The 27,086-nt window shown below is 42.4% G+C and overlaps 1 protein-coding gene across 2 annotated transcripts; it reads right to left on the bottom strand.

Moving 5' to 3' along the window:
- Window positions 1-18,259: 18,259 nt before the first annotated feature.
- On the bottom strand, window positions 18,260-24,838 carry tnfsf10l (tumor necrosis factor (ligand) superfamily, member 10 like). Of its 2 annotated transcripts, XM_004916787.4 has the most exons (5): window positions 24,186-24,825; window positions 21,713-21,874; window positions 20,811-20,847; window positions 20,184-20,285; window positions 18,260-19,450 (listed from the first exon to the last, which is right to left on the bottom strand). In XM_004916787.4, exons 1-5 carry the CDS (start codon window positions 24,414-24,416, stop codon window positions 18,996-18,998), a joined length of 987 nt encoding a protein of 328 aa, XP_004916844.2. In that variant the 5' UTR covers window positions 24,417-24,825; the 3' UTR covers window positions 18,260-18,995. The 2 variants fall into 2 exon arrangements, with proteins under 2 accessions (XP_004916844.2, XP_004916845.2); XM_004916788.4 differs by lacking the exon at window positions 21,713-21,874 and having other exon boundaries at window positions 24,186-24,838.
- Between the last annotated feature and the right edge of the window lie 2,248 nt (window positions 24,839-27,086).

The following is a 27,086-nucleotide window of genomic DNA, read 5'->3' as shown; positions in this document are numbered from 1 at the left end:
TTACATTCAGGAGCTGTTTTTTTCCCAGTTTTTTCAATGTAAGGATTTTTTTTCTTTCAGAAAATGGTAGTTTTCCCCTTTATTTGCTAAATAGTCCTCTGGTTTTCTTTCTGCATTTATATAAAAGTGTTAAAACTATTTAAGGTTTTCCGGCATTCTGTTACATTTTCAATACAGTATGTGCAAGAGAAATTATTTTCCCTTTCTTGTCCACAAGGAAAATGTAATCATTGTAAATTGCAAACGAACAAACATTATTTAAGCTTCAGCATTGTACTTGTACATAATGAAGTGTGTTGATTCAATTGACTCACCTGCTCCCTGCATGAACATAGTGCTAACAGGCAGCGACTGGGAGTATACTGTATATTGTCGGAACCTGTGCCAGGATATATCTGCTGCTGTATTAGTGAGATCACACAAATAGATTTCTCCAATTTTCTCCCAAAAATGTCAGAATTAGTTTAATTCATCATCAGTTCATCATGAGGTGCAATTGCCTATTCTGTAGGTAGGGGCTGGTTGGCTGCCATTAGTTTTAGTTTGACTTGTCCCATGGACTGTATGATGGGGTCACAGAGATGGAAATTAGAAGGATTACTTCTAATTACTTCCAATTACTTCCAATTTGGATAACTTCCCAAACTGGCAAAGGGCCAGTGTTATTACAACCAACAATGATACTGAACACTGCACCCACTGACTAGCTGTTAATTTCAGTGGCATGACAACCCCAAGCACACTGAACACTGAATCCACTGGATAGGGGTTAACTCCAGTAGTAGGATAACCCTGAAACACTGTTACACAGGGGGAGGGGGGGGGGTATCTCCAAGTAAATATTCCCCACTATATTCTATGTCTGAATTTTTGAACAGAAGGGCCCAGATCATGTGGTATTTGTCATTACCTTGTGCTTTATTTAGGGAATGATAGTGCCTTTCAGCTTTACTTGGCCACCATCTTCATTTAGTGGTGTTCAGGCTTTAGAGACTTGAGAGATTCCCCACTCCACTGATACTAGCTAACTGCATGACCCCCTCTGCCCACCCTTGGCGTTGGGGAGTAGAGGAACTAAGCTGAACTGTATGTCGGTTTTAAGTGGGGTACGAGACTAATTTTTGTGGTCCCCTTGTAGCACTAGCAGGGCTTCTTCTAGCTAACTAACCATCAAAAGCAGGATCCAGTCTTAAGGCGGCCATACACACTAAGATCTCACCAAGCGAGCGGATCTTCTCCCGATATCCCCACCTATGGGTGAGTGATATCAGGCTAATTCGGTCATCTGGCCCTGGGGCCAAACGATTGAATTAGTACAACGGGTATAGGGGTCTCTAGTGGGGGTATATCAGGCAGGTTTAAAAAATTAGTCGGATTGGGGGCCGCATCAGCTCATTGATGTGGTGCTATATCCAACTAATTTTCAAACCTGCCCTATTCAGATATGCCCGTTTTCAGGCCAGATATCGGTCGGGCAGGCCCATCGTTAGTGCCCATACACGGGCCGATAAGCTGCCGAGTTGGTCTAAGGGACCAATATTAGCCCGTGTATAGCCTCCTTAGGCTGATGCCACACGTGGCGTTTTTACGCTGCGTTTTTTATCAGCCTCAAAACGCCGCACAAGCCACACAGCCCCTGACTATGGCGTTTTTCAGCCTAGTACTGGTGACGTAGCAAATCCCGTTTCCATGGTGCTAATAGTGCGAAATAGCAAAAAACGGCACATATTTCTGCTAGGTCTGGCAGCTGCCTTTGCTTATACATAGGAATAGCTTGCTGTGCAAATACTGGCGTATTTCGGCCAACGCTTGAAAAATCCGTGCTAAGGCGTTTTCTAGCGTATTTCCGCATTGTGTGGTTTGCTTCGAGTCTTTTCAAGTTATTTCTATGGATGATGATATTGTGCGTTTTTCAGCTGAGAAAATAAGAAAATACGCAGCGTAAAAACGCCACGTGTGGCATCAGCCATAACTCTCTTTTACCAATTAGTGGCCTAGGAATCTGCTATCAATATCATGAGGCAACCAAACCTAATGTAGATATCCTCAGATCTGATGAGTATTTGCTTTTGCTCTTGTGTCTTGGCAGAAAGTCCCCTGTGTGCCGAGGCCTTGAGGAAAGTGGGGTTAAAAGGCATGAACCCCTGTGACAATTCATGATTAGATGTTACCCTTTTGTTTTGTTATCTTTCTGTAAAGGCATTTATTGAAATGTTCCAACCTAAAATGATATGTTGATATCTACAATTAGAAATGAGGTAACTTATGTAGATACACAAACAAAGCAGGGAAGTGATATTGTGCTTGCAAAAAGTGCAGCGCGTGTAAAATAGTTTTCATAGTTATTATCATTGTTTTTCTTAAAATTATTTAAAGAATGCTGATTCATGTATGTTGCACAACCAGTTGCTTCACACTTTTACAAACATCTGAAAATTCTGCCCTTTCATCACAACATTAAATTGGAACTGTCATAGAGAACAACAAAATCCCCACTGTCTTGTTTCATAACTTATTTTCTTTTTATTGTTTTCATTTTATCTTTGTTTTACCTGCAAGAAACTACCCACTCTTACTAAATGCTCCTGTATAAACGAAAATCTATCAGTCGTCATTTTTTCTAAACCACAATACAAGGTTTTTCTCCTTATTCAAGTTGAATAGCAATATTAGGGTACAATTTAGCATTCATCTTCTGTCAACTGCATAGGTCTTGTGGAGATAGCATTGACCCAGTATGCCCAGGTCGGACTGGGGGGTGTAGGGCCCACCGGGGCTTCTACCTCAGGGGCCCCTGTACCCCTCCCCCCGCAGGGGCCCCCAACACCATTCGACCCCTTCCCCTGAGTGCTCCTAAAAGAAACTTACCTGCGGTGTGTTGGGGGAGGGATCCGGCAGATCGCGAGAGCACCCTGGGGGGGATCGGATCCGGGCCGCCAGTGCCCACCAGGTTTTTTCCCGGTACCCCGGCGGCCCAGTCCGACACTGAGTATGCCAACCTGCATGGTGTCAATACTGGCATTCACATCTAATTCCCTTGGTACAAGTTAGCTCCCATGGACTCAGGGAATCATGGAATTGCCACCAGGTCCAGGATGGTGGTAATTCCAGAGTTCCCTATCCATGCAATTGGTCGCAGTTGATCAGAACATGTTGAATAGGCCCTCACAACAATCTGTAGTTTCGGCACAATTACCTTTGTAAATAGTGGCAATACACTCAATTTTGCATTTGAAATTGCACTTGTGTTTGTGAATAAGCCTTCTAAAATAATAGTAGGGGTGAATGTGCCAGTTAGTTTTATTCCTGACCTGCTTAAAAGATTTCAGCAACAGTTATCAACTTGGAACGCCCTATGGTCAAAGAGCATAACTGTGTAATTGGATAAGGCAGAACTTGCGCAAAACATTTACTATCTCAAAATAGGTTTATGACAGTTCCCTGTAAAAATAATGGACAATATATTTTTGTGAAGCTTGCTGATACGCTACAAGTGTAGTAAAGTTAATAGCACGAGCCAGACATTAACCCAACTATATCATTACCCCAAGGTGCAGAAAACACCATTATCATCAGCATCTCTGGTTTATTCCAAACACAGATATCAGGCAGATCCTTTATCACACAAGGAGTGGTTTAACCTGATAAGAAATGACACCTATCACATCCTTATAGTCAAAATGAAACTGTGTTATAGGTAGAGATTTTCATTCTGTTATGAGGTCTATGGGGAAATTAGCAGGTAATGCATGCAATAGGTTCATTTTAATACATGCAAATATGCACTAGATCAGTGCTGTCCAATTCTGTGGTGCAGAGGGACGGAATTTCTCTAGCAGACAGCACAGCAAAAACCCAAATGCTTGGTCCTCACTGCAGGGATATCAACCATTATTCATATGTGAAAGAATTGTATTATGCGATATTAAAGGAAAAATAAAGTCAAAGTCACTTGGGGGTGCCAAAATGTTAGGCACCCCCAAGTGACTTTGACCGCCTACCTTTTACCCCGGGCTGGTGCCCCTGTGAGGAAGGAACAGCACCAGCCCGGGGTAGCTGCCGGCGCTTCCTTGCTGCTGATTCGCTGCGCGCGCATGCGCAGTAGAGTGAAAAGCCGAACTTAAATGTTAAAGTCGGCTTTTCACTCTACTGCGCATGCGCCCACCGCTGGCACTCAGGAAAAGGAAGCGAGGAAGACGGAAGCGCTGCGCTCCATGTGCACCGGGCTGGTGCTGTTTTCTCCTAACAGGGGCACCAGCCCGGGGTACGAGGTAAGCGGTTAAAGTCACTTGGGGGTGCCTAACATTTTGGCACCCCCAAGTGACTTTGACTTTCGTTTCCCTTTAACACCCTTAAATCCATATGCCTCCTCTTCCCCAGTGGCTATTTCCAACAGCTAACAAACTCCCAGAACAAACCCCCTGCCAGGTTCACCTCCCACAGGCAGCATAAGGCAGGCAGAGTATGGCACACACAGGCAGTACTCTGCCTGCTCTATGCTGCCTGTGTGTGCCATACTCTGCCTACTCTATTCTGCCTGTGTGTGCCATACTCTGCCTGCTCTATGCTACCTGTGTGTGCCATACTCTGCCTGCTCTATTCTGCCTGTGTGTGCCATACTCTGCCTGCCCTATGCTGCCTGTGTGTGCCATACTCTGCCTGCTCTATGATGCCTGTGTGTGCCATACTCTGCCTGCCCTATGCTGCCTGCGTGTGCCATACTCTGCCTGCCCTATGATGCCTGTGTGTGCCAAACTCTGCCTGCCCTATGCTACCTGTGTGTGCCATACTCTGCCTGCCCTATGCTGACTGTGTGTGCAATACTCTGTGCCATGCACACAGGCAGCATAGGCAAGGTAGTACATACAATAACACAATGCTGGCACTGCTCTCTGAGGTGTGAAGAGGGAAACAATGTGGGTGATTACAGTCTGAGCCTGAGGTGTGAACAATGCAGGAGATAAACAATGTAGGGATTAAAAGGTGTGAAAAACACAGGGGATTACATTTTTAAACAATACAGGAGGATTACAGCCTGAATCTGAGGTGAGAACCATGCAGGGGGCCAGTTAATCTCAGTACTGATACCATTTAATGCTTACTCAAAGGTAAATCATCAAAGCAGCCAGACAGGTGGGGGGCCACACAGAGGGAGCCCGTGGGACGCCAGTTGGACAGCACTGCACTAGAGTGTCTAGATACACAGTTAGCTATGCCTTTAAGAAATCTCCTTTAGGAATTAATGTTAATTGCAAACAAGCCTGAAATAATTATAAAGCCACATTACTGGAGTCACAATACAGATGGTTATCATATACATGTGCTTAAAAAGTGCCTCAACCCAAAAATGATTTTTCATAATGAAATGTAATTCTAAACGTCTTTCCCAAACATTAACACATTTCCTAAACTACTGGCTCCAACTACTGAAAACATGGAAGCAGGATTCAGTTTGTGACCTGGAGAAGAACTGATTTCTACTATATTGAGTTAGCAGCAAGCTTAGCGGGGGACAGGGGCGCCCTAGGCAAACCAGTCGGCCACCGGTTGCAGGGGGAGGGGGTGTTCGCGATATGATGGATCATTGCCCCCCCCCCGCGTAATGACAAGAGGCAGGGGCAATGACTAAAGAGAGCAGACTAGGGGTAGGCAGGAGAGGCTCTTGCCTGGCGCCCCCCAATCGTTGTGCCCTAGGCAGTTGCCTCTTCTGCCTACCCCTAGTTCCGGCCCTGGCGGGGGCCATTTTGCACTGCTTCACGCCTGTTCTTCAGGAATCACTGGCACTGAGCATTGATAGTTACAGCCATGCCCATATTAGCCTTAATACACACGCTCCTGTGTTTTATTCTTTCTATGCAAGAAACTGTTTTTGGGACCTTTTTAAGATGAGGAGCTTGTTACTAACACATTCCCCTACCTTTGATTGTGTTCTTTAATGAGAAATTCTAGAAGCATATTGTGCAAGAAACACCTAATTATTAATGCCACCGACGTGTGCCATGGGACCACATCAACACAGCGGTTTTTGCTAACCTGGCATTTAAAAATATAACTAAATTTGCTGTTCCCCTTTCACATTTTTAATTGCACAACCCAACGACCACAAGCAGCTGTATGGGTGATACTCCGGAAACACAGCTGCATTGTAACATTAATACAAATATTTTTCTGCTTAAAACGTAAAATGCTGATCGAAGGCTTTTTTTGGATCGCCAGGAAGGCTGGGCTGGAACTGAAGGGTTTTATTTGCTTGTTATACCATCTGCTCAGTGTTCTCAACTGCTCACTACCATATTGTGTGCTGAAAATTCCATGCTTTTGTATGGAGATTATTTTGACCTGCACTCTGTTTGTAACTATCGATTGCCCAAGGGTGAAATTGATGTTTGGGGAAGCTAGCAGTATTAGAGAACACATCATTATATATCCACTGCAGTGATATGCTTAAGATTAGATATAAGAAGAAACGCCCACAGAAGCCGGACTCAGTGAACTCTATTGCCTATAACAACCCTTCCTCCTTCGGTCTAAACTTTGGTTTCCAAGACATACAGTGGTGTGAAAAACTATTTGCCCCCTTCCTGATTTCTTATTCTTTTGTATGTTTGTCACACAAAATGTTTCTGATCATCAAAAACCGTTAACTATTAGTCAAAGATAACACAAGTAAACACAAAATGCAGTTTTTAAATGAGGGTTTTTATTATTTAGGGAGAAAAAAAATCCAAACCTACATGGCCCTGTGTGAAAAAGTAATTGCCCCCTGAACCTAATAACTGGTTGGGCCACCCTTAGCAGCAATAACTGCAATCAAGCGTTTGCGATAACTTGCAACGAGTCTTTTACCTCTGGAGGAATTTTGGCCCACTCATCTTTGCAGAATTGTTGTAATTCAGCTTTATTTGAGGGTTTTCTAGCATGAACCGCCTTTTTAAGGTCATGCCACAACATCTCAATAGGATTCAGGTCAGGACTTTGACTAGGCCACTCCAAAGTCTTCATTTTGTTTTTCTCCAGCCATTCAGAGGTGGATTTGCTGGTGTGTTTTGGGTCATTGTCCTGCTACAGCACCCAAGATCGCTTCAGCTTGAGTTGACGAACAGATGGCCGGACATTCTCCTTCAGGATTTTTTGGTAGACAGTAGAATTCATGGTTCCATCTATCACAGCAAGCCTTCCAGGTCCTGAAGCAGCAAAACAACCCCAAACCATCACACTACCACCACCATATTTTACTGTTGGTATGATGTTCTTTTTCTGAAATGCTGTGTTACTTTTAACTTTTTTACTTTTTTACTTTTTACCTGCAGTTCTTTAGATGTTGTCCTGGGGTCTTTTGTGGCCTCTCGGATGAGTTGTCTCTGCGCTCTTGGGGTAATTTTGGTCGGCCGGCCACTCCTGGGAAGGTTCACCACTGTTCCATGTTTTTGCCATTTGTGGATAATGGCTCTCACTGTGGTTCGCTGGAGTCCCAAAGCTTTAGAAATGGCTTTATAACCTTTACCAGACTGATAGATCTCAATTACTTTTGTTCTCATTTGTTCCTGAATTTCTTTGGATCTTGGCATGATGTCTAGCTTTTCAGGTGCTTTTGGTCTACTTCTCTGTGTCAGGTAGCTCCTATTTAAGTGATTTCTTGATTGAAACAGGTGTGGCAGTAATCAGGCCTGGGGGTGACTACTTTTTCACACAGGGCCATGTAGTTTTTTTTCTTCCTTAATAACGTAAACCTTCATTTAAAAACTGCATTTTGTGTTCAATTATGTTATCTTTGACTAATAGTTAACGGTTTTTGATGAGCAGAAACATTTAAGTGTGACAAACATGCAAAAGAATAAGAAATCAGGAAGGGGGCAAATAGTTTTTCACACCACTGTACTGTGCGTGGCTCTCAGAGCAAACCGAAGGGCAGGCAAGGGTACCAAATGTATAAAGCTGGCAAAAGCGGAGAATTTTATAGGCATCTTCTACTAGGGAGTGCCAGGCCATAGATGTAGGAACGTTTTGCTGTACTGGTGTTGGGTCTGTTATTGTTTGTTTCTCTTTGAGTGGCAGTATTGGGTAGGGATGCTCTTTAGCTCAAAACAAGGTTTCAGCTATATGAAAATGTTATATCAGTCATTCAGCTATACATTCAAGAACATGCAGAATTGGAAAACAGTGTTTATATGCCAAATCTCACATTTAGGCTCCCAGGAATATCTAAGAAAGCATTCACCCCCAGTTTCATCCTAACTGGCCTTCAGGTTGCCCCCCCCCACCAACAACTGCCCTGGCCATAGATTGCTCTAGTGGAATTACCCCAGGAGCACAATGACTGCCATCCTAGCCGAGAGTGAGATTAAGTCATAATGCTTTAGATACGTGAGCTTTAGGGCTCTGGCACACGGTGAGATTAGTCGCCCGCGACAAATCTCCCTTGTCACGGGCGACTAATCTCCCCGAACTATGATCCCATCGGCAAAAATGTAAGTCGCCGGTGGGATGGCACACGCTGCGCAGGTGATTTCGGCAAATAGCCGAAGTTGCCTCACGAGGCATTTTCGGCGATTTGCCAAAATCGCCTGCGCAGCGTGTGCCATCCCACAGGCGACTTACATTTTCGCCGGTGGGATGGCAATTCGGGGAGATTAGTCACCCGCGAACAGGGAGATTCGTTGCGGGCGACTAATCTCCCCGTGTGCCAGAGCCCTTATCTAGTAGTAGATAAAGGAACCAGAATTACAAAGCGACCTGCGCATTACACACCGTGTGGTACAACAGTTATTCAGGGCACCGTTATCTCATAAAAATATTAGTGAGACCCAAATAGTTGTATTATACTAAACAATACTGAGCATCAATCCACAGACAAGAGGCCAGGGGCTGAATTAATCATTGCTATGAATGAATGCCAGTCAGAGCTTAGGATGCCCAGGAAAAGTAAAATGGTGGAAGAGAACTGAAGTGTACCTAATATTTTAGAGCCCCATAAACATACCTGCACAATTATTAAATGTGTGTAAAAATAGGCTGAAATACGAGTATATTCAAAACAATATTGGGGCCACAAGTTCTAATGCATTTCTATTTTCTCTCTGTTATTGTTAATGTTTAATGATGATTCAAGGTTCCTCTCCATTCAGTCTCATCCTCTAGTCACTGCTAATTCCCCTATGTGTCACCTACACAGGCTTTGCTTGATTGTGTCTGCTGTCTAGCGCTGGGTTGCATGTCACAAATACGGGAAGGAATCTAATAAGCATGGGAAACAGAGCCGGAATGTTGAGTTTTGAACAATTATTTTGTGGGCACATTGCCCTTTGTTTGAATGGGGGTACCTTAAGTCTATTAAAAAATCAATAAAACATTAATTAAACCCAATAGGAATGTGTTGCATCCAATAAGGATTTCCTTTATCTTATTTGGGATCAAGCACAAGGTACTGTTTTATTATTACAGAGAAAAAGGAAATCAATTTAAAAAAATCTGAATTATTTGATTAAAACGGAGTCTATGGGAGACAGGTTTCCTGTAATTCGGTGCTTTCTGGATAACGGGTTTCCCGGTAACAGATCCTAAACATGTATAATATTTGATTACCTCTGTATGCACCACCAGGAATTATTGTGCTGAAATTAAAATGAAAAAGGGGATTATGGACCTGCAAGGGGCTACACTTTATTCAGTACAGATTATATTAAAATTTGGGGCACCTTGGAACCAGGGAAAACAGGACATACAAACTGGAGAGGGGGGACTGGAGGGGATTTTATAGGCAGCATAGGATGAGCTTTATTACTGTAAGGGAAGTTGAGTTATACAAGTCCCTAGTGAGAGAGTCCTCAGTGAGTAATTCCTTGTAATTCTGTGATGTGGTACAACTCATTGATGTCTGAGAATAGTTGGAAAATTGCTTTTCCCCTTTCATGTTTAGCCTCTGTTTACCCTCTTTGTGTGCGTAGGAACTCTAATTCTGAGCTTCCCTGACATTATTTTCTGCTCACTGACTCCCTTATTAGGTGCTACAGGAGTTGCCTCCATCCCAATCCAGGCATAACAATATAGACTATGCTGTGATGCTTCTCACTGGAACTTCTCTGCATACAGTTAGTGGGTTTATTGGCAATGTAGAATTGGAAATATTATTTTTATATACAATCTTCCAGCCAGGAGTGAAACAGGAATAGGATTTGCTTGGTCACTGTCCGGTTGGGAAGCCACCACCTCAGTGCTCTTCTTTCAAAGATTTAAAAAAGAACTTTATTTGGGTTTCTGTGCCCTGAAAAGAACACAGTCTTCAGGACCCTGACAAAGGTTGATCGGCATGGAGGCCTCCCATATGACCGTGTATCATTGTTGCAGGGAAAATTGCCCCTTGCCCATTGCATATACAGTACAGTATGTGCTTGCTTCATGCCAAAGGCATCAACATTGAGCAAAATGGGGGGGAGGGGGGTTATTTGTAGATTCATTTGTCCATTAAAACCAGATTGTTTACCAGTGCTTGATTTTGGATTTTCCTTGTCATTTAATCACTCCACTGGTTGCTATGGTGATTGACCCTAACAACCATTTCAAGTTTCAGGCTTGAGAAAGGCAGAAGGTATCAGTAATCCTATGAGACAGGAACAACATGCTGTTCAGTGACCAAAGGCAACAATGTGGAACCACAGACATGTGGTGTTGCTAACAGACATAATAATGTAGGGAAAACAAAGCAGCAAATATTTGCCGTTGGAATATGGCGAGTGTGGTTATTATCACCATTACATAGTATAATCCTTGTGTAACCTAAAACTCTTTCATTTTGTGTTTCAACAACAATTTCCCTCTGGCCTTTCAGGAAGGAGGATTATTGTTATAGGGCGGAAATGTCCCAGCGTGAAGTCCCAGTTGGAATAGTGAGCACATTCCTGGGCAGCTCCCAGTTTCAGTGCTGCGCTCTACTTACTCTCTTACCTTTATGCAGTGGCACAAATACAATTCAACATCCTACATCTTAGAACTAACACTCTAGAGCGCTACATATGAACTGAAAAACACTCGCCAGATGTAGCAAATGGTTCGGGTGCCCATGCCTCAAACCCCTCACTTAAGAAAACAATTCCTCAAACAACGGGTAACTCACCGTTCCGACTCCATGGGCCGGGGGGTGCAGCGCCCCAAACCCACAGCAAAGGCAGAACCAAATCAGCACAGATAGATAAGGCAGCACTCCTCAGGATCACAGCTTCGGTAAAACGATCAAGCTTTATTTCATCAGTAAAAGGGTCTGATCCGTTTTGTGTATGAAAACACGTAATCATAGACGCACTTTTGTGCAGTGGTTCAAGGCTGATCTTGGAGACGTTTAGTCGCCCGTGATACCTCTCTGCTACCGGGGATGGGGGAGACTAATCTCTACAAAATGCCTTTCCAACAATATGAATCGCCGGTGGAAAGGCTATTTGGTTGCTAGGATTCAAGTTAACTTAGCAACCAGTGTGTGGTTTGAATGAAAGACTGATATATGAATATGAGAGGGACTGAATAGAAAAATAAGTTATCTAAAGTAATGATAAGAATAAAACTGTAGCCTCACAGAGCAATAGTGTTTGGCGCAGGAGTCAGTGACCCCCAGTTGAAAGCTGCAAAGAGTTAGAAATAGGCAAATAATTCAAAAACTATGAAACATAAATAATGAAGACTAATTGAATAGTTGCTTAGAATTGGCCTTTCTATAACATACTAAAAGTTAACTTAAAGGTGACCCACCCCGTTACTGATATTTATATTGCTGCACAGACAGCTGCTACGCCTCAGGAAAGGCTTTCCACAAGATTTTGGAAAATTGGTGGATTTGCTTTTATTCAGTCACAAGAATATTATTGAGGTTGGGCAGCGATGTTGGGGATCAGGCCTGGCTGCAGTTGGTGATCCCATTCATCACGTTCAGTTGGGTTGAGATCGGGGCTCTGTGTAGGCCAGTCAGTAGTGCTTCCATCTCACCAAACCCACTCTGTAGGAAGCTCACTTTGTGCCTGAGCCAGTAATGTGTAGGAAGGGTCCTTCCCCTAACTGTTACCGTCTTTCCTCAAAGTAGTAACCACGGAATTGTCAAGAATATTATTTTACACCAAAGCCTTAAGGAACAGTTAACACCAAAAAATGAAAATGTATAAAAGTATTTAAACTATAATGTACTGCTGCCCTGAACTGGTTAAAGTTTTCAGAAAAACTTCTATAGTTTATATAAATACACTGCTGTGTAGCCATGGGGGCAGCCAATCCAACTGGAATAAAGGAGAAAAGGCACAGGTTACATAGCAGATAACAAGCTCTGTAGAATATAATGGGGTTTTATCTATTATCTGCTATGTAACCTGTGCATTAGCTCCTATTGAATGGCTGCCCCCATGGCTACACAGCAGCTTGTTTATATAAACTATAGTAGTGTTACTGTACCAAACACACGAGTTTTACCAGTGCAGGGCAACAGTACATTATATTATAACCTTAAAATACTTTTATTTTTTGGTATTACCGTTCTTATAAGGTTTGCTTTCAATGGAACAAAGGGTCCTACCCCAAACAGCCCCTATAAGGCGGGCAACAAATCTCCCTTGTCGCGGGCGACTAATCTCCCCGATATGCCACCGGCTAGAATGTAAATCGGTGGGATGGCATACGCAGCGTGGTGATTTGCCGAAATCGCCTAAGTTGCCTTGAGAGGAAACTTCAGCAATTTCGGTGCCGTGTATGCCATCCAATCGCGATTTACATTCTAGCCTTTGGGATGGTATTTCGGGGAGATTTATCGCATGCCGACTAATCTCCCCGTCTGTCACAAGTTGTTCTTGTGCTGACGTTGCTTCTGAAGACAGTTTGTAACTCGCCAGTCACTGTTACAGCTGAGGCCGTGTCATTTTAGATGGGGTTCCCAAATATTTTTGACCATATAGTGTAGTAAATAGTGCAGCCCAACATGATCTATTAAACTGGGCTACATAAGACATACTGTGCTATCTGAGCCAGATTGTTCCCAAGACTGAGAGACCTTAGTTTAAACAGCAAACATTTATATGGCTCTGTAGGCAACATGTATTATATTGTTCAACTTTCTACTGACTAGCTGTAAGTACATTTATGTGCTCTGACACTCATAATACCATGCTGGCTACTATAAACAGTAGTATTTATGATAGGATTCTGTAACACATTCTGTTGATTATCTTACTCATACGTTTCTCCAGTATAGTTCTCAAACATACAGGTGTGTAAATACAATACAAGTGGGGGGTTTAGGCCATTTAGTGGGGTGTTTGGGCCATTTAGTGAGGTGTTTAGGCCATTTAGTGAGGTGTTTAGGCCATTTAGTGAGGTGTTTAGGCCATTTAGTGGGGTGCTAAGGCCATTTAGTTGAGTGTTTAGGCCATTTAATGGGGTACTTAGGCCATTTAGTTGAGTGTTTAGGCCATTTAATGGGGTGCTTAGGCCATTTAGTGGGGTGTTTAGGCTGTTGATGCCCAGTTACAGTGGTGGTGAAAACACCCTGTGCGCCATAGCTCTAAACAATGGATAATGGACATGCTAAATTATAATAGGAGGCAATGGATAGTTTCCACCTAGAGTAGCAGCCATTTCACAGATATGGTAGTAGACATGAACCTGTCTTTTGGGTCAACAAAAGAGAAAAGTATAAAAGCCATGAGTGGGTATAAATGTAGCGGCTGCAGAATTGCAAATAAGGGTTGGGTGGATGCACACTCACAAATAATTACATTATTGTGTATGAAAAAACCGCCATGTATAGAAGTCTGTACACAGAACCAGGTATTGAATGCTCTTGGAGGAAATGAGGAGATGTGAATGAATATGTGAAGTCAAAATGGGAGTTCAGGGCAAACATTTTTGCGCCAAAGCCCAGTAGCCTCTAGAGTTACTCCAAAAAGAAGCCTTTTTCTGTCAGTCCAGTCACAATCTCTATGGCTGGTGGGAGAGGGGTGCTGCTTGGTTCCCAGGAGAAGTTGGAAATGGAACCAGCCCACTATTTGCCACACACACACATATAGGAGGCCCCTAGCTACGCTCCCGAGAGCAGATCCCAGTGGCAATCATAAATCATTATGAAATTTGGTTCCTATAAGAGAAAGCAGAAAATGGACTTCTGTACAAAACCGTGCATGGTTGCATAGTGGAACCATCACACACAGACTTGTTTACATTGGATTGAGTTTGTTATTTTACGGCCTTGTAGCTTTTATAGAAAATGAGTGTGTGACATACCATTGTATCACACAGCTTGCTTACTTTGCTTTGTTACCTTGGGCTGTAGCCCTGGAGAGAAAACGTCACTTACGAAAGGTTCTAAGAATCTCAGAGGGAAATGAAACCCTGTGCGGAGTTCAGGCAGTATGGGCCACTCCTTCTGTTTACCTGCACCTTGTGTCTGAAAGTCCAGCAGGTTATAAGGAAACAGATAAGCTTGAATTATTCCAAGATGTGCCAATGGCTTTTTACTTGCTTCAGCCCCTAACAAGACCAGTTTTAGTTAATCATCTATCCACACTAACGATATCCTTATAACATATTAGGGTAAAAGCCTGGGTGCACTATACTGATCTGCTTATATCTAACTCTTGAGAGCCATTACACATTTATACAAGGAAGCTGAGCTTTTTGTCAATATAATAAAGCCCTATTCCCAGCATCCCTCATAAGTCTACATTAGCTTGAATTTAAGGCTCAAACCAACTAAAGAGCAGCAAATGTTGCCTACCGTAATCCTTTTTATTGATATCAATATAAACCTCAAATGTGTCCATTCTGTTGAGTCTATTTTAAAGAACATTTCATGCCTTCTGTTACTTTCAGGAAATGTAGCAGAGAAAACTGAGAAAGAAATACTTCATTTATACCCCGCCATTACTGAGTGCTAAAGAACATATATAGGCCGACCGTCCTGCTACCAAGCCAGCTAAGCCTGGGGCTGAAATGTCATACACTGTGCAATTTCAATCAAATAATTCACCTTTATAAAAATGATTGTACTTAATCCAAGATAAGATATAATTAACCCTTATTGGAGGCAAAACAATAACAACTACGGATTTTTGTTGTAGAATTAAGGTACACAGATCTAAAATACAGAAAGACCCCTTATCCAGAAAACCCCAGGTCCTGCGCATTATGGGTAACAGGTCCCATACCTGTAACTGCTGTTGGAAGGACACGACTGGTTCTATCTGCAATACTGACTCCTCAGAGTAGCAGGCCTTAAGGAGAAGTGACCTCTGCTATACACAGAACAAATCCTGTTTCCAATAGCAACTCCATTTGTGAATGTCTTTAAAAAATGAAAATGCAAAATGTAGCTAATGTTTTATAAAAAAATAACTAACGTTTGTGTGTTTAGCTTAGTGACACAACCACACGAGGTGGGCCCAGATAGTTAACTTTTCATTCTTTTCCCCTCTGTGATGTTCTGACCTTGCTGCCCTGCCCAGGCATGAAGTGTACACAAAGCGCTTTCTATTGGACCCAAGGCGCCACACACACACCAGGCCTTTCCGGCACACAATGCATGCAACAATTGGACTGTCTATTTCTATCTCCTTTATAGTTTTAGATTAGCACACTAAGGACAAGCTGCATGGTTTATAAGTGTATTTACACATTATGTACTGGCATGGGATCTATTATGCTGAAAATCATTATCTAGAAGGTTCATAAATTTGCAAGTCTTATTTAAACAAACAATTCTATTTTTTTTACTGGTTTCATTTTTCTCTGTAATAATAAAACAGTCCCTTGTACTTGATGGGAACTAAGCAGCATGAACCCATATTGGTGGCAAAATAATCCAACTTGTCATTCATTACCAATCATTACCAATCCCCCCTCCCTGCTCTTAACCTGATAGGGGGGGCAATCAAGAGTAGCTTGCCTTGGGTGATTTTGGGACATAAGGCCGCCATACATGTTGTGAGGTCGCCAAATGACTTCCCAGTAACGGGCTAATCCCCATCATAGGTGCCGTTGGACTGAGGAGCACATCTACATCCCCGTTCCAACGGATAATCAAACCTGCCCAATCAAGGTCTGGCAAATTTTAGGCCAGATGTCGGTGGAGACCCGCCAGGGGCGCCCAAACACGGGCAGATAAGCTGCTGAGTCCGACTCAAGGACCACCTTTAGCTTCCAACTGTTGGTGCATGTGAAACTTTTATGGATAGAATTTAAAATTTGAAATCAAAGCAAAGAATTGTGGTTACATTGAATGTGTAGGTTAAGTAAGTAACTGTAAACTGAAATGTTACCACTACATATATGGGCCCTACTAATATCCCCAATCTGGGGCCCATCAAGAGGCAGTATAGATGGTTTCTCTGTACGGATCCTTTAGGGGCAATAGGCTAGATGAAACGATACCAATATCAATGAAGCAATACCAATATCAGTTGGAGAACCTCAATGCACATGTTGGTAACCCCTTGGAACAGACACATCTCACGATACTGTTAACTCAAAAATAAATCTTTTATTCAGTTCTGCAAAGTACAAAACTATTGTAAAAAAAAAACACTTTAACAGCGATGATTTGCTACAAATTCTGCATTTATATCAGTGAAATATGTGAGTTTGTTTCCCAATGAGGAAACAGAATTGGCATTGAGTTTTATGCAGTAAGCTGATTCATCTGAACAACCTTTATAAAATATATTCTTTTTAAATCACATTTTTATTATATATTCACAAAGATTTATTTAGATTGTCGTCTCCCCTAAAGTAATGTTAGTGGACAGTACAAAAACCCGAATCCACTTGTGAACCTTTCCCGCCCATGACAAACAGTAGCAGGGCCAGGAAACCAAATATGTGGTTCTATTATGAACTCAAATGTACATTTACAGCAGTAATGTCTATTTCTAACCTTGCACTGAAATCCTTTGTGATTCTTTAGAACAATATGTGCTATTTATTGTCATGTTTCTCACAGTGACTACATGGTACATCCAGGTAAGGAATTCAGACAAGTGGCTACAATATCAGAATGTACTGCTATCATCTTTATGATTGAACATGAAAATATCACCCGTGAAAAATAAAAAAGCACGGAAAGTCATGGTTTAGGGAAAGGGTTAACAATGAGGCAGCCAATCAAATTCCTCTGTGCAGAACTATCTGCACTGCATGATTTCAAAGTCACTTTTTTCCTATTTACATAGTATATAAAATCCTTCATTATAGGTTAGTGAATATCCTTTAGGCTCCTGTAGAGCTCTGCGGCATGTTAACTTGTTTTATTTTCTCAAAACAAGGATTCTTAATGGCACCTCCCTTTGAAGCCAGTGGAATGTATGAGAATACTATAGATCATTGGGACAATTTACCATTTTGGTGTTTGGACATAAATTCACTGACTTTAAAGGGAGGGTAAAAAGAATTTACTATCAAAATGCTACAGAGCCACTGCATTTGCCATTATCCAGTTTAAATGTTTCTTATTTACAGAGAACAAATAGCACCACACTCTCCTACTTAGAAATAATGTGATCAGACACTAAAGGCTGCGAGGTCAGACCCTTCTTGTCTATAAAAGGCACATAACTGGAATTTCTGTTTAATAAACACTAAATATTCACAGGAGGGGCTTCTTGTTAATTAAAAATACATCCACTAAACATGCAAACCTGTCAACCCACAATCCCCTTTTTCCTGAATTTCTTGGCAACTCAGTCAATATACAAAGGGGCTGATTTACTAACCCACGAATCCGACCCGAATTGGAAAAGTTCCGACTTGAAAACGAATATTTTGCGACTTTTTCGTATGTTTTGCGATTTTTTCGGATTCTGTACGAATTTTTCGGATCCAATACGATTTTTGCGTAAAAACGCGAGTTTTTCGTATCCATTACGAAAGTTGCGTAAAAAGTTGCGCATTTTGCGTAGCGTTAAAACTTACGCGAAAAATGCGCAACTTTTCGCGTAAGTTTTAACGCTACGCAAAATGCGCAACTTTTTACGCAACTTTCGTAATGGATAGGAAAACTCGCGTTTTTACGCAAAAATCGTATTGGATCCGAAAAATTCGTAAAGAATCCGAAAAAATCGCAAAACATACGAAAAAATCGCAAAGTACCGATCATTACGAAAAAAACGCAATCGGACTCCATTCGACCCGTTCGTGGGTAAGTAAATCAGCCCCAAAGTGTAGTAGGCCCAGGCTGGGATTCAAAATGGACCCTGGTATTCCACGTACACAGAGGCCCAAACAGCCCCCCACCAGCCCAATAAATAGTAAGTGTCTATGGCATCTTACAGCAGCCCCTCTGGCATTTGCTAGAACCCACAGATTGCCAGCCCAGGCCTGATGTGTAATTTATACTGTGGAAGTCCCAGTGAAAGCCTGAAGTTGGAACTCTCTCTGCAGGAGCATACAACATCCTTGCCTTATGTATTTAGACATGAATTAAAAGTTTATGCACAAGAAAGTGGTTTTTTGATATTTTTGATTAAGCCCCCCCCCCCTTAGAGTCCCATCATTTCTGCATTTTCTTTGACTCAAGTTTACAGATATATGAGAACATTTCAATAGCAGCCGTTCAGCAATAGATATAAACGTATCTAGCACACACATAGGGGTTCACCCCCAAATCTCACCTAAAGCTGGGCTTCCAAGAGAACGAAGAGACAATTTTCTCACATCTCACTATCACAGACTTCACAATTTTGAAACCACTGCCTTTACAATACATAGGTCTTCACAATGTTATTCATTTTCCCTGTATACTGTATAGGTTTTCTTTGTAGCTGCTATTAATATGTTTCCTTTGTGGCAAGCCTTTCAGTCTAGCAGAGACACTGGACCCAATTTTATACAGTTTCACAACCAATAACGGCTTGTTACATAACCAGTTATAAAGGTGCTGGCTGTGAACAGCTTTTTATTGCCTTTAAAGCTGCCTTGTGATTTTGTGGAAAGTCTCAGCAAGGCACTACAGACCTTCCTCCTTCATATTTAGACGAGTCTCACAAACTCAATTTGAAGGCCCCAAAGAAGTTGGACGTTGAATCAGCATAGACCATGTCTAAGGAAGAGACAGAGACAAATAATTCATCGCCAGACCTTAGCTCAAATATCCCACCCTGGTGCACAGAGTGAAGTCCATACTCTGCATTGGGTGCCCAGCACTTAGTACCAACCCCTTTGAGAAGTAGAATTGGATTCACATAGGATGTTTTTTTGTTAATGCACTGCACCAGTTGGTGCCCCAAAGAGGGGCGGGAATCTTTTTGTTTTGTGTATCGGAAGTAGATTTGGGAATATATATAGTACAGGCCATCTTGTAGGATTTTGATGTGCCCGTCATGGTAGGTCATGTTCTGCATGTGGGACAAAGCGTTCCTAAGTTGCCACTGCCGAATAGGATAGCGACATGACTGAAATGAGTTTCCAGACACCAAATCTTCTGATGGTCCTTTTCCTGTTAATTAAAAATGAAAGCAACATTTAATTTCCTTGTCTACTGAGAAAAAGATAAGTCAGAAATTAGAAATACACAGAAGAAATGATGACTGCCACAGAGTAAGAAAGTCTTTACCAGAGATACATGTACCAACGGCACAGACGTGTCATTAAGCACAGAGGTTCCACTAAAGTAGAAATCAATCACTAAATAGACAGGCTCAGTGCAAGGCTAACAGCTGGGGGTGTAGCCTCAATATTTGTTACATGTTTCAGTGTGAAACTTGTGTGCTGCAACCCTCATCATAGTGAAAAAAAAGCATGAACGTATGATCACTTTGGATTGGTGGTGCATTAATTGGCTTTAGTGTTGGGGACCTGGTTCACTTCCAACCAGGGCACTATATGCATGGCCTATACATTCTCTCCATCACTGTGTATTTTCAGTTTTCTACCATACTCCTGATAAAACAGTGTGTGAATTAGTTAGTAGCACAGTAGGGACCTCAGAATTTTACCACCACTGGAGCACGGACTAATGATAATGGAATTGAGTGCTGGCCAAAGCACTGAGTATGCCATAAGCCAGAGACTTGCCCAGGCCCACCATGCTTGTTCTATTATAGGCACGCCACTGCCCACTAAGCCTAATACATTTAGAATGATAAGTGCAATTGTGTAAGTGGTTTCTATGCTTTATTCTTCTGGTACATCCTGCAACTATGTTAGCAAATCACAGATATAAAACTTACCCAATGGGGAGCCCTGATTAAGTATCAGATGGGCTGATGATTTCATGTACTCTCCTCTGTGAGGTTGTGCTTCTGAGATGTTAATAATGCTCCTTCTAGCTTCTGCAGATATAGAAAATATATAATTATAGAAGTATTCTGGCACCTTTTCCTATAAGAGCAAGGTGATTTTGCAGACATCGTGCTAGCGTTCTGTGGCCTCATTCCGTGTCAAAACTTACATGTTACCTTTTAAAGTATAAAAATAAACTCCATTTTATACATTTTATGTCTTTTTCATTATGCTTTTTGTCAAGGTTGTCAGTATTAAGTGAGCAAAACAGCAGGAATTCTGGCATGGTCGCTAATAAATCTTGGGCAGAATACCAGGTTATTTTCAGCAGTTTCAGGCAACACCTAACTGAATAAGTTCAATGGAACCATTGTGATTGGATGTCTGTGACTGTACTACCATCAAGAGTTTAAATGTCGGGGAATTCCCTACCAGTCATTTGAACTGAAGAAGCCATTTGGATAAGTGGTGAAACATTTTGAAGAAAAATCTCAGAAAAGTCCAGTTGTTCTATTAGATACTGTATATCATGACCTGGATGAATGAGAATCTTCATATTTTAGTTACACACTCACCTTTCACTGCTGTTCTTTGAAGGATGTTCTCTGTTACCTAATGGGCAGAAAGAAAATGATGGATGGTGTTAATTGATAATAATCTGTAGGCATTATATGTTTGCAGGATGCACTGAAGCCTCATTTCAATAGGAAGAGTTACACATTGGTGCCAATACTTGTTCTGTTGTGTGCAGGGACCTTTTGAAATATTGAGTATCAGTTAGTGGTATAAGAAGGCCATTTTTGGTAGCTCACTGCACAAACTGTCTTAATGTCCTTAAATATATTATAATGGTGTAGTGGAGTGTAGAGGACCCTTGTCTTTGTATGAAATTTGTGGCCACGTCCAAGAATGCCACCTTACAGACTGGTACGTAAGCACTTTATATTAAAGGTATCAGAAAACAAAACCCCCACAAATGCACGTGATGGCTGCAGTGGCAATTTATAAGAGGGGTATTTGGGGCAGCTGACCTAGGACCATTTCTCTAAGTTGGAGACATTCAGTTGCTGGGGCCACCTGTATATTATAGCAGTCTACAATATCAAATGGATCAGCCCACAGGCCAGGCAGAGCAATGCCATATAGTAACATGCCCACACTTCACTGTTCTCCTTATTTGGACCCTCAGCTGAATGACTAGAATTGCAGAAAGTGAATAAAAGCCAGGGATCTTCTTCACTTTATTATCTGCCGATGAACCACACATCCAACATGGTGCATCTCAGAAGGAATTTTAATACCATGGCAAGTAAGCAGTGATCGATCAGGATGTAGGATGTGTACTGAAACTGACCAATCGTGTCCAGACAGTCAGACTGAAATCAGCCAAAGCACCCAACCAAACCTGGGCTTGTGTGGCCAGCTAAATAAACAAGGGGTTTATGTTTTAGCCAGGGAGCAGCTGCTTTAACGTTACCTGGTTTATGTATGACTTGATGCTGCTGGTCAGTTTCTTACATGATTCATTAGGTATCAGTCCGTCCAGGTCATAATCCATAGGGTCTGACAAATCCTCCATCTTGTTGATGATCTGTAGGCAACGCAGTTCCTCTGACGTTCCTTGTGTCTGAGTCCTTAGCTAAGGCAGACACAATTACACAGTGACTCGACTGATACACAGGAATGACTGCTCTTATAAAACTAGGATTTAAAGGTTTATGGCATTTGAAACTGATCTCTCTTACTTTAGTTCAGCTCACTGACCAGAAAGCCAAAACGTCTTGAAGCATAAAAACTGGAAAAATTGACCACTAAGCCCTTTTAGAAAACGGATAAATGGGTCAGCAGAGGATATCAGATTTATTTTGCAGTGTTGTTATGGCCAGGGTAGCACAATAGCATCACTATTTATAGCAATTATAAGCACAGTGCAAACCTACGTCATATACATATAAAACATCATGAAATCCAGTCAATAACAGGTTACATGAACAAAACATTTTTGCATGCATTTCTGCGCATTAGATACTCCACACCCATCCCCAGATGTTATCTGCTGAATCAGGCATTGTGCAGAGGCCAAACATTCCCTCGGTGCACACACAAAGGGCTCGAAACGCGCTGGACAATAAAATAAAATCTGGTCACTGGAGAATTCCCACACGCTTTGCAGATGGTACAAAGCAAATCCTTGCTGTGGGAGAATAGAGAAATATGGTTTGGACTGACTGTACCAGTTATGCTGAATGGCAAATGATTTGGGTGTATGGTAAGGGTCACATTCAGTGCAGTTTGGCAGGCCAGTCAGTATATACAGGGGAGACCGGTATGGTATAACTTGGTATATGCATGGGGCTGATGTACCTGGGAACTAGCACAGCAGCCCTGTGTGTGTTATTACTGCACTAGCAACACAGCGCTCAAGGGATCAGGAAAGTAATGTACAGGTACACCTGAAGATGTTATGTACAAGTGGTTCTTAGCAATGCAACAGTTTTGTTTTCATTTCTCAAGTTGTTGTTTTGTTTCCCAGCTAATCCAATCCACGTCTGCAATGCTTTCATTCTTCTTTAGATTGACATGCCGCAGTTTAACAGCTTCGCTCCACTGCTAAATGGCTCAAGTGATATCAGGATCAATGCACTGTTTGTAACACTAAATACCAACATGCTACAGGTTCTACCCCACATTAGTGCAATGGATACAGCATCACCTGGCGACTGAACACACATGCAGTACTTAGCTGCCATATGTTTGCTACGGGGCTGGGGAGGCAGTGATTGTCTGGGACACTTTCCTTATGCTCAAGCACTAACTCTAGCCAATACCCTTCTTATGGAAATCTTCAAACACAATATTAAATATAAGTATAAACTGCATCACATGAGTCAAGTTAGGGATGGAAAAGATTGCAGTGCAGGGATACACTATCAGGCGCAGGCACGCGGAAACACAGAAGTACAAATAGAAAACTTGGCACACATCTCCGCAGGCTGGCAGGCTTGGCTGCCAAAGGAGTGAGCTTTGAGACAAGCGCTCAAATATACACAAACTATGATACTTAAAGAGACAGACAAACTGGGCCATTTACATGGAGCAATATGGTTGGTAAGTTTAGCATATTCAGACATCATTTTTAGGCTATTGTCAAAAACAGCTTTTTCTCTGCCATCATAAAATGCCATATGTGACATGAGCCTTAACAGGTGCCATTGGCATAGATCTTTCTAATAAAAATTTGTGAAAGAAGCATAACAATATGGTGACTGTAGCCTGCGTCTGGGGGTCACAAGTCACACTCACAAATGTGCATGCAGCCCCGGACTGGCAATCTGTGGATTCTGGCAAATGCCAGAGGGGCTGCTATAAGATGCCATAGACACTCACTATTTATTGGGCTGGTGGGGGGACTGTTTGGGTCCCTGTGTACTTGGAATGCCAGGGCCTATTTTTAGTCCCAGTCTGGACCTGTGTAGATGTTTATGCACATTATGGGGAAAGTGCTGGGGCCATGAAGTAACTCCCTGCTTCGCAGAGCTGTATATTTCTAGTGATGTTCCCAATTTGTAATAGTGATTTATCCACCCCAGTTGACTCAAGTCTACTTATCGCAGACTAATTCTTTATTGCCTGCCAGATCTAATTTCTTGGGGTGGCTGCAGGGGGCAACCAATGAGATTCTTGCCCTAGGCCAGGGGTCCCCAACCTGTGAGCCATATTCAAATGTAAAAATAGTTGGGAAGCAAAACAAACATAAGAGAATTCTAGGGGGGCCCAATAAGGGGTGTTATCACTTTTTGGTAGCCCCTATGTGGACTGGCAGCCTACAGGAGGCTGGGTTTGTTTTTGGATGCACAGACATTTGTGTTTTCTTGGGAGGTAGTGATGAACATGTTCCATAAGTTAAAAATCCAATCTCAGCATTAATATTGCCCTGCACAAGCTCTCACCTTGGAGATGGACACGCTGAAATAGACAAAGAGTCCGGTGGTACAAGCGATCTGCAGTGCCAGGATGAAGATGATGCCCACTGCCAGCCACAAGGAGCTGCCCTCTCTGTTCTTCTGTCTCTTCCCTCCTGCCTCCGAGCTGCTCTCCTCTCCATCCGTCTTAGGCAACATGCTGGCCGCCGACTCCCTGCTTTCCGTGCGGTAGTACTGCTGGGGCGCTGGGCAAGACATGCTGGCTTATACTGGGACCCTCTGCTTGCGCCTTCAGCCACACTGGGCATAAATGGAGTTTTTCACTTTTTTTGATTTATTATTCCTTGTTTGCAGTTCCTCCCCGCATACCCCTCACTATTCCCCCTACAGTTACATGGTAAAGCAGTTACATCTCTCCTCTTGCTTTCTACGCCCCCCCTCTCCGTCCCACTTCACTCACAGCACAGGATATAAACACAGCTAGTTCTCTCACACAATATATAGACACATGGGAGGGGACAAAATATCAAGTTGTGGCTTTTTTTAAAGAGACAGGGTGGAGCTTGGCAAGTTCAGGGGTTGCCCTGCTGGTTTTGTACTTGGAACTTTGCCTCTGTGACGGGGAAATGCAGCAGCACAGATTTGTTATATGGATTCCATATATAACTGGCATGGGTGGGAGGGAATGATCAGCACATGGAAGTTGGTTTTTTATTCAGCCAGTTTCTTATTCATGCCTTGAAGTTGGTTTCTTATTCAGTCGGTGAAGAAGTAACTGGTGTTTTAAAGAAATAAATGACATTAGGTCACAGATTTAAAAGTTACATTCACTGACAGAGTTGCCCTACATGAACTACAGCTTGTTCCAGCCTGGCCCGAAAAGGTTCTGGGCAGGAAAACTGGCACCAAAGGGGCAGTAGTTTCTTAGTCAGTCCGATGAATAAGTAACTAATGATTTAAAGGGTTAAATGACCTTGGGCCACTGATTTCAATCCATATATATGTGCAGGCAGGGGTGCCCCACGTTGTATGAAGCCTGGTCTGGCCCAAAAAGGTTCTGGGCAGAAAAAGGAGCATCAAAATGGGCATCTTTGTAATTCTGCCTATTTGAATAGGTAACAGGGTTTCTAAAGGGGTTAAATGACCTTGGGCCACTGATTTCAACTTATATATTTGCAAGCAGGGGTGCCCCGCATTGTATGCATCGTGTTCTGGCCTGGCACAAAAAGCTTCTGGGCAAGAAACGTGGCATCAAAGTGGGCATCCCTGCAATTCTGCCTATTTGAATAAGTAACAGGGTTGCTGAAGGGGTTAAATTACATTGGGTCACTGATTTCAATCCATATATCAACCCCTTCAGCAGCCCAGAACCTTTTTGGGCCAGGCCAGGATGGGCTGCATACAACGTGGGGCACCCCTGCCTGCAAATATATGGATTGAAATCAGTGGCCCCAGGTCATTTAACCCTTTAAATCATCCGTTACTTATTCATCAGACTGAATAAGAAACCACTGCCCCTTTGGTGCCAGTTTTTATGCCCAAAACCTTTTCGGGCCAGGCTGGAACAAGCTGTAGTTCATGTAGCGCAACTCTGTCAGTGAATGTGAGCTTTTAAATCCGTGGCCCAAGGTCATTTATTCTTTAAAACACCAGTTGCTTCTTCACCGACTGAATAAGAAACCAACTTCAAGGCACAAATAAGAAACTGGCTGAATAAGAAACCAACTTCAAGGCACAAATAAAAAAACAATAGTGTGTTTCTAGCAGCTGGTCAACACTACAGTGTGGGTTAGACCGAGCGCTGGCGATTTGTTTTGTGTACAAATTGTAGCCAAATTTAGCTTCTATCTGCTATGTAGCCTTTAAACCAATGAATCACTTTCATGTGTGTGCTAATGAGCTGGGGCTTAAAAGTTCCCTGCTTTCCCACTAGAGCCTTTTTGAGCTAAAGGGAGGTGCAATAGGTCTTAATACTCAGTCACATTGTTTTCTGGGGGACTTTATTTTAATTGCATCACAAACTCAAAATCATTAGACAGTGTAGGACTCACGTACAATGAGGGGCCTTGACGTGGCACGTGAGCTTACATATTTTGGCCAAAGTGTGGTACTAACACCTCATTTTTTGTAAAAATTATTTTTAAAGGCAAACTAAGCGCTGGCAAACTTTCTTTCTCTTTGTGTATATTTAATGGCTTTTTATCGTTTATAGCAGCTGGTCAACTCCAGATTGTGGGTTAGACCGAGCGCTGGCACAATAGTGTGTTTCTAGCAGCTGGTCAACACTACAGCGTGGGTTAGACCGAGTGCTGGCGATTTCTTTCTGTGTTTTGTGTACAAATAAAAAAACTGGCTGAATAAGAAACCAACTTCACGGCTATAAGAGACAGGCTGTTTTATATAAGGATGGGGGGTAAGAGCATAGCACAGGAATGTGGCCCTATATATGCTCCGCTATGGTACTGGCGCTGTGCAGCTTACTTAGTTGGAGCTACAGTCCGTGGCTATATAATTATCAGTTACTCTATATTTTAGCCCATGCAACTACATGCAGCGCACAGGATACGTTTTGCCTGTCCAACACCAACCTACAGTTTAGCACTAGTAAGGCCCTAGACCCAGGGAACTGGATGCAGGACTGATGTTGTTTCTGCACTATGGAAGGATTCCGATCCTTCCACCCATTTTGCCCTCCTAAAAGTCCATTGGAAATGTACCTAAAAGTGCATAGAACATTAAATTAGAGCACCTCTGTCCAACTCTTTCCAGTGAGACGGCATACCACAGTTCATGGACGGCATATACATGCCCATATGCAGGTAGTGGGGTATAAATATATACTGGAAAGCAACAACTGGGCTGTGACCCTCCAATTTGACAGCCCTTTTTTAGAGGCACAATTTTATTAGGTGAGAAGGGATTTCTGCC

Source organism: Xenopus tropicalis, chromosome 8 (genome assembly GCF_000004195.4).
Source record: "Xenopus tropicalis strain Nigerian chromosome 8, UCB_Xtro_10.0, whole genome shotgun sequence".
NCBI classification, from domain to species: Eukaryota; Metazoa; Chordata; class Amphibia; order Anura; family Pipidae; genus Xenopus; species Xenopus tropicalis.
The sequence above is the reverse complement of the archived record's forward strand: the minus strand, read 5'-3'. Positions and strand labels throughout refer to the sequence as shown.